Raw genomic sequence first — 14,975 nt, 5'->3', positions numbered from 1 at the left:
GAACAGCTCTTTAGGAGTTTCTAGGATTCCCAACCTGGTGGAAAATACAGACAGCAATGGCAGCCCCTAATATCCTGTGGACCTAATTCAGACTTCCACCTGTACTCTGCAGGGACCTCACTATCAGTACGCAGTACAGTACCTGGGCCCCATCATCATCCTAGAAATTCAAATATGTTGTGAAAGTGAAAACCAGGCTCTCTTGATAAAAGTTTCCATCCCTGCTTAAGAGGCAAGGCTTCTATCTTTAGCTGCTCTATAGCCATTTAAGTCACACACACACACAGACACTCATACACAGAATTTAAGCCAGATTACATACTATAGTGCAGAATTTAAGCCAGGTCCTATACTATAGTACAGACAACAGATAAAAGTGGGCACAACATGCATTCAGATACACACCGGAAGAAATACCTCAATATGCTGACCATACTCAAGGATGAGAAAGTTTATAAATTCCTAAGGTATAAGAGTGCCAAAGATGATTTCAGCAAATTTGCATAAACTCTTGATGCTGTCTGAATGTATAAAGACCATAATGTATGTTGTCTTAAACTGCAGCTATGGCTTTCTTTCACTTACTTGCTAATACTGGGCTGACTAGGTCATAAGTTGTGTTTATGACCTAATCGTATATCATTTAAGCACATGAGCAAGAGAGGTGTCTTGGAATTTACTTCCATGCTTTTCTTTTTAGATTTCCCAATTATTTCTTCTTGATGCAATAACTACTTGTTGCTCTTAAATTGCTTCATTGTTTCTAAACTATAAAGCATCACTCTGTGTACTGATACAATTTTTCCCCTAAATGCTACCTCACCATCTAGGAGGGAGGCAGGCAATATTTCTGGTGCACACTGCATTATTATGAAATGTTCTTGGAACCTACCCACATGGTGTTGACCTGTGGTTTGCAGTAACTTCTGGGTCTGTGTCTTAATTGCTTTCTGTCTATGAACAATATGTCCTGTTTTTGTTATGGTCTTACAGTTTTATCTTATTGCTTTAATATATCCTGCATAATGCTCACAAGATAATACATAAAATAACACACTTCAAGAAAGTAACGAATGGGGTAGAATTTTTTGTTTCAAAAGTTTTTATGTTTTTGAATTTTTTTTAATGTTTATTTATTCTTGAGACAGAGGGAGACAGAGTGTGAACAGGGGAGGGGCAGAGAGAGAGGGAGACTGAATCCAAACAGGCTCCAGGCTCCGAGCTGTCAGCACAGAGCCCTATGCGGGGCTCAAATTCACGAACCATGAGATCATGACCTGAGCCGAAGTCAGACGCTTAACCGACTGAGCCACCCAGGTGCCCAAGAGTTTTTATGTTTTTAAACTTTTGAAGGCAGGAGAGAATGTGGAAGTTTAATGGCAAATTCTATAATAAATGTTTTGAAAATTCTTCCTAATTTTATTTTTCTAGCCATTTCTTTCCACCTCAAATCATTTTATAAATTTCACTTTTTTTCAAATATTTATTTACTTTTGGGAGAGTGCAAGCGGGGGAGGGGCAGAGAAGGGGACAGAGGATGGGAAGCTAGCTCTACAATGACAGGAAGCGGGCTCTTCGATGACAAGCTGACAGCAGCGAGCTGGATGTGGGGCTCAAACTCACAAACTGCGAGATAATGTCCTGAGCTGAAGTTGGATGCTCAACTGACTGAGCTACCCGGTTGCCCCTATAATCTTCATTTTTATTTTTTTATTTTTATTTTTTTTTAAATTTTTGTAAGTTTTTACTTATGTATGTATGTATGTATGTATGTATGTATTTATTTATTGAGAGAGAGAGAGAGACAGAGAGAAGAGAGAGCACAAGCAGGGGAGGAACAGAGAGCAAAGAGGAGAGAATAATCCCCAGCAGTTTCCACACACTGCAGAGCCTGATGCAGGGCTCGAACCCATGAACTGTGAGATCATGACCTGAGTCGAAGTCAGACACTTAACCAATGTGCCCCTATAATCTTCATTTTTAATTAGAGAGTAACTCAGTGCTTCCTAATTGTACTTCTATGTATTTGCTGTTGGATTCTGTGTGCACCTTGTCTTATGAATTTAGACTTGCAGGTTTATGGCTCTCAGCAATATTCCTGATGCCAAGTGTATTGATTCAGACTGTCATTTCAAAAAATTTTGTAAAAGGTTATTTTATTTTTTTTGATTAGGGTAAGATAGAGCATGTTGCCCATACTCATGAGCCATGAGATAAATAGTGTTCCTACAAGTTAGATTAATTTTTATTTTCACCACACTATCCTGGTAAGTATAGAAAAATCACAACTATAAGGATTGGTAGAAGTAACTCTATGGTACAACTATTTCTAAACCAGCTCTCTCCCTAGGAGTCCTTCAGAGGAGTATATATTCCGTGTGCAAAGCAATATGGTATTCAAGTCACTGATAGAGGTTTTCCCTATTACTTTCAAAGTTTTCTGTCCTAAATGTTCAGAAGCTGAGGCACTTGGCATTTAAAATAGCTTGCAATTACAACCAGACCTTTCAGATAAGAACACATCTGAGTTACAAAAATGAAACAAAAATGAAAAACATCAAGACCATTATATTTGAACTACCTATTCAGCCCTTATTTCATAGTCAACTTGGAAAAAAATATATTGTTTGTAGTTTGGGTATTACATGGTCATTTGTAAGATGTATAGTTGTTTATAGTTCAAAATATTCAGATTAAATCAGTCTTTGCTCATATTTCTATATAAATTTATATATTTTCTAAAATTACTCCAACATTGTGATATTTAATGTTGTGGCTAAAATGCAGTTATCTGTTGGCAGAATTAGAGTATTATCTTATTAAACTACTTTTATAGGTTCATAATCAATATTAGAACATCCTAAGGCAAAGGCAAGAAACACATATGTTATGAGTAAAAGACTGTTTTTCACATAACATTTATTTGATTAATTTTTAATTGTTCTACGTAGATGAAAAGATTTCATCACCAGCATTTCTACCCCCCCCCTCCAGTTCTAATTAATAAGTGAAGTTGTTTTTTAAAAAATTTCTTTTTTGGCTTTTATATACCTTTTTTGTAACTACCAATTTGGGCTAAAGAATTTCTATGTTACCCATGTTGACACATGAGCTATAGTTTAGCTCCTGGCTTGCCAAATTACAATATCACTTTTATGTCGTCTGTTGTGGAAACTTTTTAAAGTTTTTTTTTTAAATGTTTATTCCTTTTTTGAGAGGGAGACAGAGCATGAGCGGGGAAAGGGCAGAGAGAGAAGGAGACACAGAATCTGAAGGAGGCTCCAGGCTCTGAGCTGTCAGCACAGAGCCCAATGCTGGGCTCGAAATCACGAACCATGAGATCATGACCTGAGCCGAAGTCAGGCACTTAACCAACTGAGCCATCCAGGTGTCCTGGAAACTCTTTTTAAAAAATTATTGGTTAAAATCCTGGAATCCTTTGGCAACTCTGTGGTTCTTACCTGAACTAGCTGTGGGAGATATTCCAGTAGTTCATCATTCAAGAGGTTGTCTAATTGTTGAACTGCCACTTTACGAGTTTCTTGATCTGGAAAACTAATACAAAGTATATAGATCTATTAAGCTATTAATGGTATGGAATAATCCATGAGAAATGTCAGGGAGAAGAGAGAATGAATTCCACCCCAGCACGTAAGATAAAATAATAATCTCACAATCAATTAAGATGATAATTAGCACCAAATTATTTTTCCACATTCTCTACTCTCATATGAACTGAAGTAAAATGCCCTTTCAACTAGATTTCCTTGCAAACTTGGGTTTAAGTCAGAATTGTTAGCTTTCTCGTCTATAAAGGATTGTAAGATAGCTAAAATCTTGAAACTCTTTGCCGTACATTTTGCTAAGAAAATTATTACCAGTTGGAGACCTGATAGCTTATATAATTAAAAATGGGATATAATATATTTAAATGAGTTTTGGCTAGGTCATAATGAAAAACCAGAAATCTAAAGTACCTTACAATAAATAAACAACAATAATTTAATAAGACTAAATATTACTAGAATATGAAGTTCTTGAGGGTAACTGCCTTATTCAATTTTGGACTTCATATGTCTGTTGTAAGATTAAGCACCCATTAGACACTTAATAAATGTTTGTTACTGAACTAAATTTATGAAAGTATTTAGCATTTGAAAATCTATTCCAGAAACAATTAATCCTCAGATGGGCTCCTCAGACTGCCATCATCTTGTTCCATCAGAAGAATTAGATTCAATTATCTCCAAGCTCCTGGGAAGTGCCTAGAGATAACTTTTGGCATCATACTGTTTTGACGTGATTTTGACATACTGCTTTGACATGATTAGATATAACTGGGGCTTTGGTGAGAAAAATTAATTTTAAATAAATATGTTTTCAGAAAAAAATCAATATGCATAATTTAAAACTTGAAGGAACGGGGCACCTGGGTGGCTCAGTCGGTTGGGCGTCCGACTTCAGCTCAGGTCATGATCTCACAGCTTGTGAGTTCGAGCCCCGCGTCAGGCTCTGTGCCAACAACTCAGAGCCTGGAGCCTGCTTCAGATTCTGTGTCTCCCTCTCTCTCTGCCCCTCCCCTGCTCATGCTCTGTCTCTCTCTGTCTCAAAAATAAATAAAAACATCAAAAAATAAATAAAACTTGAAGGAACTACTTACAGTAACTGATTGAAAAAACAAGTACATAAATAAATAAACAAAAGCCAAAAATCTTTTTGTATGGAAACAAACTGAATGCTTTCAACCAATCAGGAGAGAGTTCTGAAGATTGGCTCCCAATGCTATGGAGATCAGGAAACTTTTAAAGTCTTTAATGTCCAGTCTCTTTTCAGCATATTAGGTTACTGAAGGGTGAAATGAATACTATGCAGCTACAGTGTCAAGAAAAAAATTGGTATTACTTAATATCTCTCAACTGTCCTTGATAGCAGCTTGAAATGTAATGCATAAATGTAATGTTTTACATAGTTTTTCTTAAGTTAAACTGAGCATTTTAATTGCAACAAAAATTTCACTTCCAAGGTTAGTCACTCAAAACCCTTATTTCTGACCTGCAAATATTTTTCCTATAATTTTCTCCCTTTGAGCAATCTAGCAGTAAGACCTAGTAAGAACTGTAGTCCAGACACATCTTCTGAAGTACTGCTAAGGTCAGAAGATCCCACCATAACATCAAGTGCAGGTGAAGAGCAGAAAGGGTGCAATAAAAATGCAAAGCTAGAAGGTCAGCTTGTTTTAGCACACTTACACTACTTCCTCCTAACTAAATGTGATTGATTCAAATTTATTGCTCTCAATTACTAAGCCGTTTGTCTGAAGCTTGTAGACATCAAGGTCAGTTTGAGGACAGTTTGAAGTCTTAGAGGAAAGAGTTACCTGGAACATTTTGCAGCCTAAGTGATGACTTAAGTCAGATACTAGTCACCCATGCTTTCTTTCTTTTGTGTGTATTTTATATTATTGGTACGAATGAAAACAGAAAGAAATAAAGAAACAAACATCACAATGAAACAAAATTCTTTGGTGAACACTATACCTCTAACTGTGTATTTATTTCCATATACTGGAATGTAAACTCCATGAAAGCAGAAAATTTTTGCCTGTTTCGTTCATGGAGATGTCCCAAATGCCTCCAGACTGGTGAACATCCTGTACATATTTTTTTTTGAAGAATGTTTAAACTGAATTATCTTTCCAACTAAAACATCTCTGCTGCTAGACTTTTCTATCATGGTTTGTGTTATTATCTTTCTCCAATCATGTAGATCTAAAATTTCGAGTCATATTTTCCCCTCTTTTGCCCTCTTCATCGAATTTCCCCCCCCTTTCCCATCTGGCAAAATTCAACTGATCTCTGAAGTCAAAACTCAAGGGCTGATTTACCTGGAAAGCTGTTTCAGCTACTTTGTAGCCTCCTGTAGAGTTTATCACACTCTTCTCAGTGGGATTCTATATTATGTACTTGGTTGAGGGCAGGCTCATTCATTATAAATCCCTGATACAAGCACAGTTGAATAATAAGCTCCTAGTAGTCTCTTATCTTTATATCTAATCAGTTGCCAAGTTCAGTGGACTTTTCTATCCTAATGGCTCTAGCATTACGCCTGTTTTTAGTTTCTTCTGCATCTAGCTAGTCTAGGCCATAATTATCCCATGCTGGTATTAATATTTTTCATAGTAATACCTTAAAAATTCCCCTAAATTATTTCTTTTTAAAATATCCTTTTCTTTTGGGGAGAGCACAAGCAGGGGAGGGGCAGAGAGAGGGGGATAGAGGATCAGAAGCAGGCTCTGCGCTGACAGGCTGACAGCAATGAGCCTGAGATAGATGTGGGGCTTGAACTCACAAACTGCCAGATCATGACCTGAACCCAAGTTGGATGCTCAACCGACTGAGCCACCCAGGTGCCTCCTCCCTAAATTATTTCTAAATTCACTTGTTATAAAACTTTAAATGGTTTTCTATTTCCAATGGGCCTCTCTTAGGTCCATACTGCTTATCTAGATAGCCAAAGCTAGCCAAACATGAGATTTTTCTCCTACTGTAATACTGAATAAACTGCTCTGGCTGACTCACTGATTATTTTTATTCTGAAAATGTCATGTGCATTCTCACCTTTGTGAGCACTGTAACCCCCACGTGGAACAGCTTCTCTTCTCAGAGTTTGAGTTCCTTCAAAATGTGGTCAAATGCTTTTAAAGGTTACAACCCCAATGTTTACTAATCACTTCTCTGAACTCTAAGGGCATTGACTGGCTGACTCCATTGGGCAATTAGGATATGCTAGTGTTTATTAGAATTTATCGTTTTTATATATGTGCCATCATTCTCAACTAGTGAATAAATCAACTGAAGATAAGAATTGTTCTATACTCTCTTTTTAATTCTTAGGATTTAGCACCATGCTCCATACGTGTTGGGTCATTAATAAAAATGCACTGATTGTGATGATAATAATGAGAAAAATCATACTATTGAGCCCATTTATCTTGCTGTTCTCTGAAATAATTTACATTGGTAGCAATAGATTTAACTCAAAAATACCACTTATACAAGTTCCAGGGGTGTTTTAATTTGTTTTCTCTCAAAAGAGTGAGAAAAAAACAAATCTGAAGGTAATAAAGAAGAAGGATGTATTTTTTTTTCAGACTTTTTCAGGAATAGAACAAACCCTAGCAACATCTATACACTCAAAAAGAAAAATTATATATTTGTATTAATATGTAAAAATGCTGGAAAGAACATTTTTACACATTAATGGAAAGGAATGGATCTTTTTATTCACTACTGTTGCATTTAGTTTAGAAAGAAATTGGAGGAGAAATTGCTAAGAAGCTAACCACATGACATCCCGAGATGTAACTAAGGCCAAACAACAGTAAAGCATATCCAAATATAACTTTCATTTGCTTATTTTAGGAAGAGTTGGCCACATTAAAAGAGATGTTGGCAGTGTTAGTGGAGCTCCTGGGAAATGTGCCCCTTCATACATTGCTGGCAGTATATAGCAGAATGTATTAAAAAAAATTTTTAATGTGACTATTCCTTGATCTAACTATTTACTTTTGAGAATTTATCCTAAAAAAATAATCAGAGCTATGTATAAGGATATGTGTAATTGGAAATAACACAAATGTCTAAGAATAAAAAGTTAACTAAGCTATGACCATATGGTAGAATATATGTAGTCTAAAAATATTCAAAGAATATTTAATGATATGAAAATATTATGAAAAATGTATGCAGTATAATACCAGCATGTACATAAAAGTGTGCATATTTCTCCATAGGCTTGACAAAAAGATGAGAAAAATAAAAAAGTTAATACCAAATACCTGAATATTAATACTAAATTTCACAGATGACTTTAGTTTTCTTTTTTTAAGCTTATTTTTTTTAAAGTTTTTCAAACTTTACGTAATGTTACATTGGTTACTAAAATATAAGGATTTTTTAAAATTAAGGCTCATTTAAATAATTATGAATATATTTGAATAAGTACAAGTTCATTATCAGTACTAGAAAAAAGCTCAAAATCATATGTCCCTTTAAGAGTAAACATCATTGTGTAAAAGAACAAGTATACTTTTTGTGCTGATTTAAAATTTTCTTTAGTATAATAGGTCCAAACAGGGATCTCTGCCTCTACAGAATTTATGCTTGATACCTTTTCAGGGCCCTGAACTCAGGCAAAGATCAATGGATAAATATGTTCCACAAATCTTGGCATTTCTTGCCTGTGATGTTGTCTGAAATTGTTTAAACATTCTCATGGGATATAGTTATTGGCATTTCATGCTCAGTAACACATTCCTCAATGAGGTGAGGGCTACCCATATTTTCTGACTGTCATGTGATATTTACAGACTGAAATGTCACATGTGACAGAAGAACTACAACTTATTTTGAATTTTCCACAAGCCAGGCTATTGTACTTTCCAATGACCTGATTTGCTTGAAAAGTATACATAATGCCTGCCAATAATAAAGCAGGGTCCACTCTCTAGTGATTCTGCTAACCTTGGGACTACTAATTACTTGAGGCACGGATATGACACCTTGAGTCTGGGGAAGAAACAAAAGTATCATTAGAAGATTCATCAGGCTGATATTAACTAGGTCCTTATTTATTTAAATTTGTAAGAAACTTGCTTATATTCATACAGAAAATAGACCATTTACAATGTAATAAATGGTGATCTATCAGATTTGAGATATTAAAAAGATACAAGGTCAGTAAAATTCTATTACTTGTTGGAGAGGAGATCATGTAAAGTGAAAGGAATTTTCATTTATTATGAATTTTTAAAATTAGGTGTAACAGGAATTCATGTGAAGTAATCACCTCTTTAAGGTTATTCATCATTTTTTAATTGTTCATTTAAGTAACTTGAGGTTACTTAATTTACTTTCCAAGCATGTCTGAATAGGGGAGCAAAACCAATTTTGATCAAAAGCAAAACATCAGACTGGCTTGCTATTCAGTTTGATATGAGTTTCATGAGCAGTGATTCTATCTATTCAGTGTTTAGTTTCCTCTAAATTGAGCTAACAATTGAGCCTCTGCCTTCTGTAAAAGGACATAATACCACAGCTAAGATAAATATAACTCTGCACAATAATTGTTAAGGAAGCATTTAAAAATTGCACATGGTCCATTGTCCAATGAGTTCATTTAAACACAAAGAAAAAATACTCCTTGAAGACTAGGATTATAAAAGTTAATAAAAGAATCTAAGACATGGTTAAAAACTCAAAGGTGAAAAAATTAGGTAAAATGAAAGCAACTTCAAGATAAATATTTTCAAAGGAACTTTAGGGAAATATCAAATCTGTATTTCGCCAACAGTGTAAACACAAGGTTTATAGTCAAGCAGAGGATTAAGTTGGAAGGGTAATCCTTATGTGGGCAGGAAAGGAAGAGTATCAACTATGTAATAACTCTTTAGTTCAAGCTGGAAGTAGAAACTGACCAGTGTTTAGGGTTCTCCTGTTTTGGGTCTCAAGACCCTTTGAGCACTCTTAAAAATTATGGAAGATACCAAAGAGTTCTCATTTATGTGAGTTATATCTATCAAGAATTTCCATATCAGAAACAAAACCAGGGCATTTAAGAAATATTTATCAATTCATTTAAAGTAACATCAATAACCCCTTTACATGTTAACATAAACAATATATTCCTATGAAAAATCGCTATGTTTTCAAAAATAAAGAAAATATTTAGAGAGAAGAGTGATACTGTTTTAGATTTTTGTAAGTATCTGTAATGTCTGGCTTAATAGAAGACAGCTAGATTCCCCTATCTGTTTCTGTATTAAATCTGTTGTAATACTGCATGTCAGAAAACACTCTACACCCATGAATGAATGCATGTGACAAAGGCAAGGGACATATTAGAATTATTATGGAAATAATCTTGACCTTGCAACACCCCTGTAAGCACTTCGGGGATTGCAAACCTAATTTTGAGAACATAGTTTTGGCATGAGTTATTGTTGTGGGCCCATAAGTCAAGGAATCAGTACCTGTGGTCTCTTTTGAAGACAGAAGTACATCAACTTATCTTTTCCCTGAATGACAAATTGGCTTTGAAGTCATGTGACCAACACTCAGATTTTGGGAAACATCATTCCTCCTCTCTTCCCTCAATCATTTACAACCCTTGTCAGAGGGCTATAGGAACATCACCAAGGATCCCGACAATCTTCAAAAGGGACAGTGACATCATGAAGTGAAATTTTCACAGAAAAATACACCTTTCAACTTCTTCCATCTGACTAGTTATTTTGTGACTTCTATTCCTTTCTCATTTTCTCCCCGTATCTTGTTTTTCTCTTTTGTTCTTCTTTTTCTAGTTTGAAAAATGATACAAGGTCAATATCTGGCTCAAAGAATTCTTGAAGTGATGGGGAAAAGCCAAATGTGACGTAACAAATGCCAACCTTTAAAAAAATCAACTTTGGGTAAAATGAAAAGCAAAGAAATCTGAGATCAAATTTAAGTGTAACAGAAATGTCAGACTTCAGAATACATAGTAAGAATTCATGCAGAATGCCATGAGGCTATTCACAGTTAAAAGCTGCAATGTCAGGTTAGAATTAGAAAACTATCAGAAGTACAGAACAGTTTCTCCGGTAGGTTTTGAGTCTGATGACACACTCAGCATCATCTTGGAAGAAAATGTCAATATGAATGTATTTGCTATTTTTCTAGTACTAAAAATGATCAGATGTGACAGAAGAAATTTCTTTCTAGAGAAAGTGGGGAATAAGGATTCTTTAAGATGATTGTAAATCTCTACCCACTGAATAATTCATGTCCGTTCAAGGATTTTCACATGATTGCAGAATATTAGAATTCAAGGAAACTTGGAGACCTGGTTCAATCTCCTAATTATACAGATGAAGAATCTAAAAGTCAGAGTTTGAGCTGTTTGCTCAAGGCCATTTGTTAGTGGCGCTAAAACTGGAATCCAAATACCCAGAACACTAGGCCAGGAGGCTTTCTATAGTACTTCTAGCAAGACCTTTTTATCTTTTGACTAGGTATTGTCATATATACTTACATGAAATCCACAAGACAGGCCTGAAAATATTTATTTTACTTAGTGCATTCTAAATGGATCAATAGAGATGCATAATAGGGAGAAGTATAATTTATCTAACTGGATGGGGATATTGTCCCAGTCATGACCCAGTAGGCATAAGTATGAATCCTAGATCCAAAGATATTTGGAACTGTGCAGAGATATTTCCTGATGGATAGTCTATGGATTTGCATATAGAAATTGGGAATTAACTGTATATTTATGGTATTAATTAATCACTTATTTATACTTAAAGAGTAGTTATTGATTTTGTTCTATATGTTTACACTTTGATTTTACTTACAGACAAGCTTCGAAAAGCACTGCATAAAGCAACTGGTGTAATGAAGGCACCATGTAGAAATTTTGTGTTTGGATGGATTTAACATTACATGCAAAAGCATGATGTTATGGAAAAGAATGAGGGATTTTGAGCTTAAATATGAAGGATCTTGTTTTCCTAGCTTACACTTTCTCTCTCTTTTTAAGCAAATTTATCTATACCCTTGACTTAATTCCCATCCTTCTGTGGATGATTTCCAAATTGTATTCTCTCGCTTAGATTTTCCCTTGAACCATCACTGGCTATCTCAAGGACGTCTCAAAGCTAATCTATCCCAACCTGAATGGGAAGGTTAATCTATAATCTATTTGTTACCCAGAGTGCTCCCTCTTAGCAAATGTTTCCATTTTCTACCTACTTGCATTATAAAGAAACCTAGAAGTAATCCTTGACATCCTCCTTTTTTCACTGCCCTTCCCCTATCTTCTCACTTTTACTCCTAAATGTTCTGATTCCGTTCATTTTATTACATCACCACTACCACCCTTGTAAGGCTGACTTCCTATCCTCTGACACTTGGACTACTTCTATAGCTTCCTAACTGTCTTGCCTCATTTACTTTTGCTTCTCTCACCAAATTTATGCTTCGCTCAGAAGCCAGAGTGATCTTTAAAAGATGCAAATCTGTTCAAAATATTCCCTCACTTAGAACCATTTGTCCTTTCCCAATGCTACTAGAATAAAGATCAAGTTGCTCAACATGGTCCTGTTTAGATGTCCTTAGAACACCAGTTCTCGCTCTATCTTAACATATCTGCTAATCTTACAATATACATTTCTTCCCTGGACTCCAGGAATGCTGGCTCTCTTTCAGCTTCCTGAATTAAGTTTCTGCCCCAGGGCCCTTTCATGGATCCCCTCTTCCCAGAAACTCTTTTCTTATTCTTCCCTTTCATCAATTCATTCCCACTCATCCTTTGGATCTGAGCTCAAACTTCCTCAGGGAAGACTTTTCCCACTTTGTAGAAAAGGTTTGGTTCCTTTGTTACATGCTTTCATAGAACCATGTACCTTTCATTCAGAGCTGTTAGAACACCTGCCATTTTACATTTATAATATGGCATGACCTATTTCTCTCCACCTCCAGTAGATGGCAGCTCCATAAAGGCAGGATTATATTTCTTTTTTGTGCATTATGCTAGCTGTAGGGCCAAATGAAGTGCCTTACATGAATAAGCCATCAGTAAATATCCATTGAGTAAATGAGCAGACAAATTTGGCTTCAATTTCTTCTGTAAAATGGGGATCAATAAAATCGGGGTAATTGTAAATGTTGCTAATAATATTAAAGAAGTTGTTTTGTAGAACAAATCGTGTAACGTGAAAATGCTTTGTAAGCTATGTCATTCAGTTGTGAATTATTTATTATTAAGCTGCTAATTCTTTCATCATACACATTTTAAGAAGTAAATTTAACTTATTGAAGCTTAATTGAAATGAAATTATTCCCATGGATTTATTGATATTTACAGTTTGGTATTGAAAGACTCTGAAAACTCTAAACTATGTAATTATGATGAAGAGGATAGTAATGATAAAGATGATTGGTAGAATTTTATTGAATGGTCTCATAAGTACCTTATCATAATAGGTACATAATGTTATTATCCCTGCTTTATAGATAAGGAAATTTGTCCAAGGTCATTCAGGTAATAAGCTCTACGAAGCAGTAGAGCTAGATTCGTCTGATTTCAAAGTTTTTGCTGTCAACTGTGAAATTTGGAAGCAACACCAGAAACTTTCTAAAAGTGCACAAAGACAAGATATTTATACAAGGTATATTGGGTTTATGCTATACCACATTTCTCATTCTAAGTATATCAGAAGAATATTGACTCTTCCTTCATAGAGAAAATATTGAAACTTCCACATTTTTCTCTTCTGCATTCATACTTATCTATAATTGTATTCATATTTTTCCTTGCCTCCCACCTGAGGGGAAGAAGTTACTCTCTTCCTTTCCTCGGATAAAATTACCATTTGTACTTTTATTCCAGGCTAGTGGCTGTTGGTACCATCTCATTTTGCTACTTCACCCATCCCTCTACTTTTGGATCTTCCCTTCATGCATCCTTCAACTCAATTTGTAAACACGCTTGAAGCTATTTTATTTGAACAAGCATACAAATCCCAAACCTCAAAGCCTTTCCCATCAGTCTTATTTCAAGAGTCACAATTATCTAATTTATTTCTTCCATTTGCTCTTTAGGATCTTGAAGTATGGCATCCAATTTTACTACAGTATTAAAACTGCTCTCACTAATACCATCAGTGACTGCTCATTTTTCAATCCATTGATTTGGTTTTAGACTTAATTTTATTTAACCCTTCTTTAAAGACTTTGAAAACCTTTTTTTATGAATTCTAAATTACTACCCCTTTCTCGCTCTCCTCCGACTTCTTGGTCATTCTTCCTGTTCCCTTTGCCAGCTTTGCTTGCTTTATGCTGCTCTTAAAATGTTGCTACTCTCCGGGGCTCCATCTTTGCCTCTTTCTTTACTTCCTCCACATACATACATGCAGTGCCTCTACTTCTTGGCTTCAATTACTGCTTTCAAGCCAATAATTCATATATTATTTTTCAAGCTTTGGTTTCTCTGCTAGGCTTCAGATCTGAATATACAACTGTATACTGGTCACCTTCTCCTAGGTGTCCCACAGGTTTTTGTTTTGTTTTGTTTGAATGTGTTTTTATTTTTTGGGAGAGAGAGAGAGAGAGAGAGCTCGAGTGGGGTAGGGGCAGAGAGAACGAGACACACACAGAATCTGAAGCAGGCTCCAGGCTATAAGCTGTCAGCACAGAGCCTGATGTGGGGCTCGAATCCACAGACTGTGAGATCATGACCTGAGCCAGAGTCAGCGCTTAACTGACTAAGCCACCCAGGCGCCCCTGTCCCACAGGTTTCTAACTATGCAACATGTCCAAAACAGAACTCTATATCTTACACCACCTAAATTTTCTTTTTTCTGTAACCCTTGTCTTGATTAACAATATAGTTTTCTATCATTTGCCCAAAACGGAAAGCTCAAATTCTTCCTTATCTCTTCTCTTTTTTTCACTTTCCTCTGAAATGTTTCTCAGATCTGCTCTGGGGAACTCCACTATTTTTCAGGCCCAGATCATTTTTCAAATGCACTATTTCAATACTTGACATCTATCTAATATCCTTGCTCTCATTGTCTTTTTTTAGTTCATCCTTCACATTGGTGCCAGAATTATCCTTGTATATAATATAAATCTGATTCTATGACTTCCATTCTTCACAAAATTCCATGGCCTGCAGAAATGCGTCAGTAGTAACTACCTGGCTCATGAGACCTAAAACATCCTAACTAACCTATCCTTTTCAGTCTTGTCTCACAGTACAATTCCCTTCTAATATGACATAAGATTACTCACTATTCTCTGAAACTCCATAACTGTCCATATGTTAGCCTTTCTTCCAGAAAGGCCATTTCCTGTCTTCTCCACTCAGTAAATTACTATGAATATTTCAACTCAGCTTTCAATTCCTTTGTGAAGATTTCCTTACTTTTTCAG

The 14,975-nt window shown here is 35.5% G+C and overlaps 1 protein-coding gene across 7 annotated transcripts in view; it reads right to left on the bottom strand.

Moving 5' to 3' along the window:
- Positions 1-14,975, bottom strand: part of PIK3C2G (phosphatidylinositol-4-phosphate 3-kinase catalytic subunit type 2 gamma) — a 352,007-nt gene that overhangs the window by 196,429 nt on the left and 140,603 nt on the right. For all 7 annotated transcript variants that reach the window (XM_042991840.1, XM_042991839.1, XM_007072860.3 and 4 more), the window contains one exon: positions 3,462-3,555. In XM_042991840.1, coding sequence (XP_042847774.1) covers positions 3,462-3,555 — 94 coding nt within the window. The remainder of the gene's footprint in view (positions 1-3,461; positions 3,556-14,975) is intronic.

The sequence above is a fragment of the Panthera tigris genome, chromosome B4 (genome assembly GCF_018350195.1).
Source record: "Panthera tigris isolate Pti1 chromosome B4, P.tigris_Pti1_mat1.1, whole genome shotgun sequence".
Lineage (NCBI taxonomy): Eukaryota > Metazoa > Chordata > Mammalia > Carnivora > Felidae > Panthera > Panthera tigris.
The sequence above is the reverse complement of the archived record's forward strand: the minus strand, read 5'-3'. Positions and strand labels throughout refer to the sequence as shown.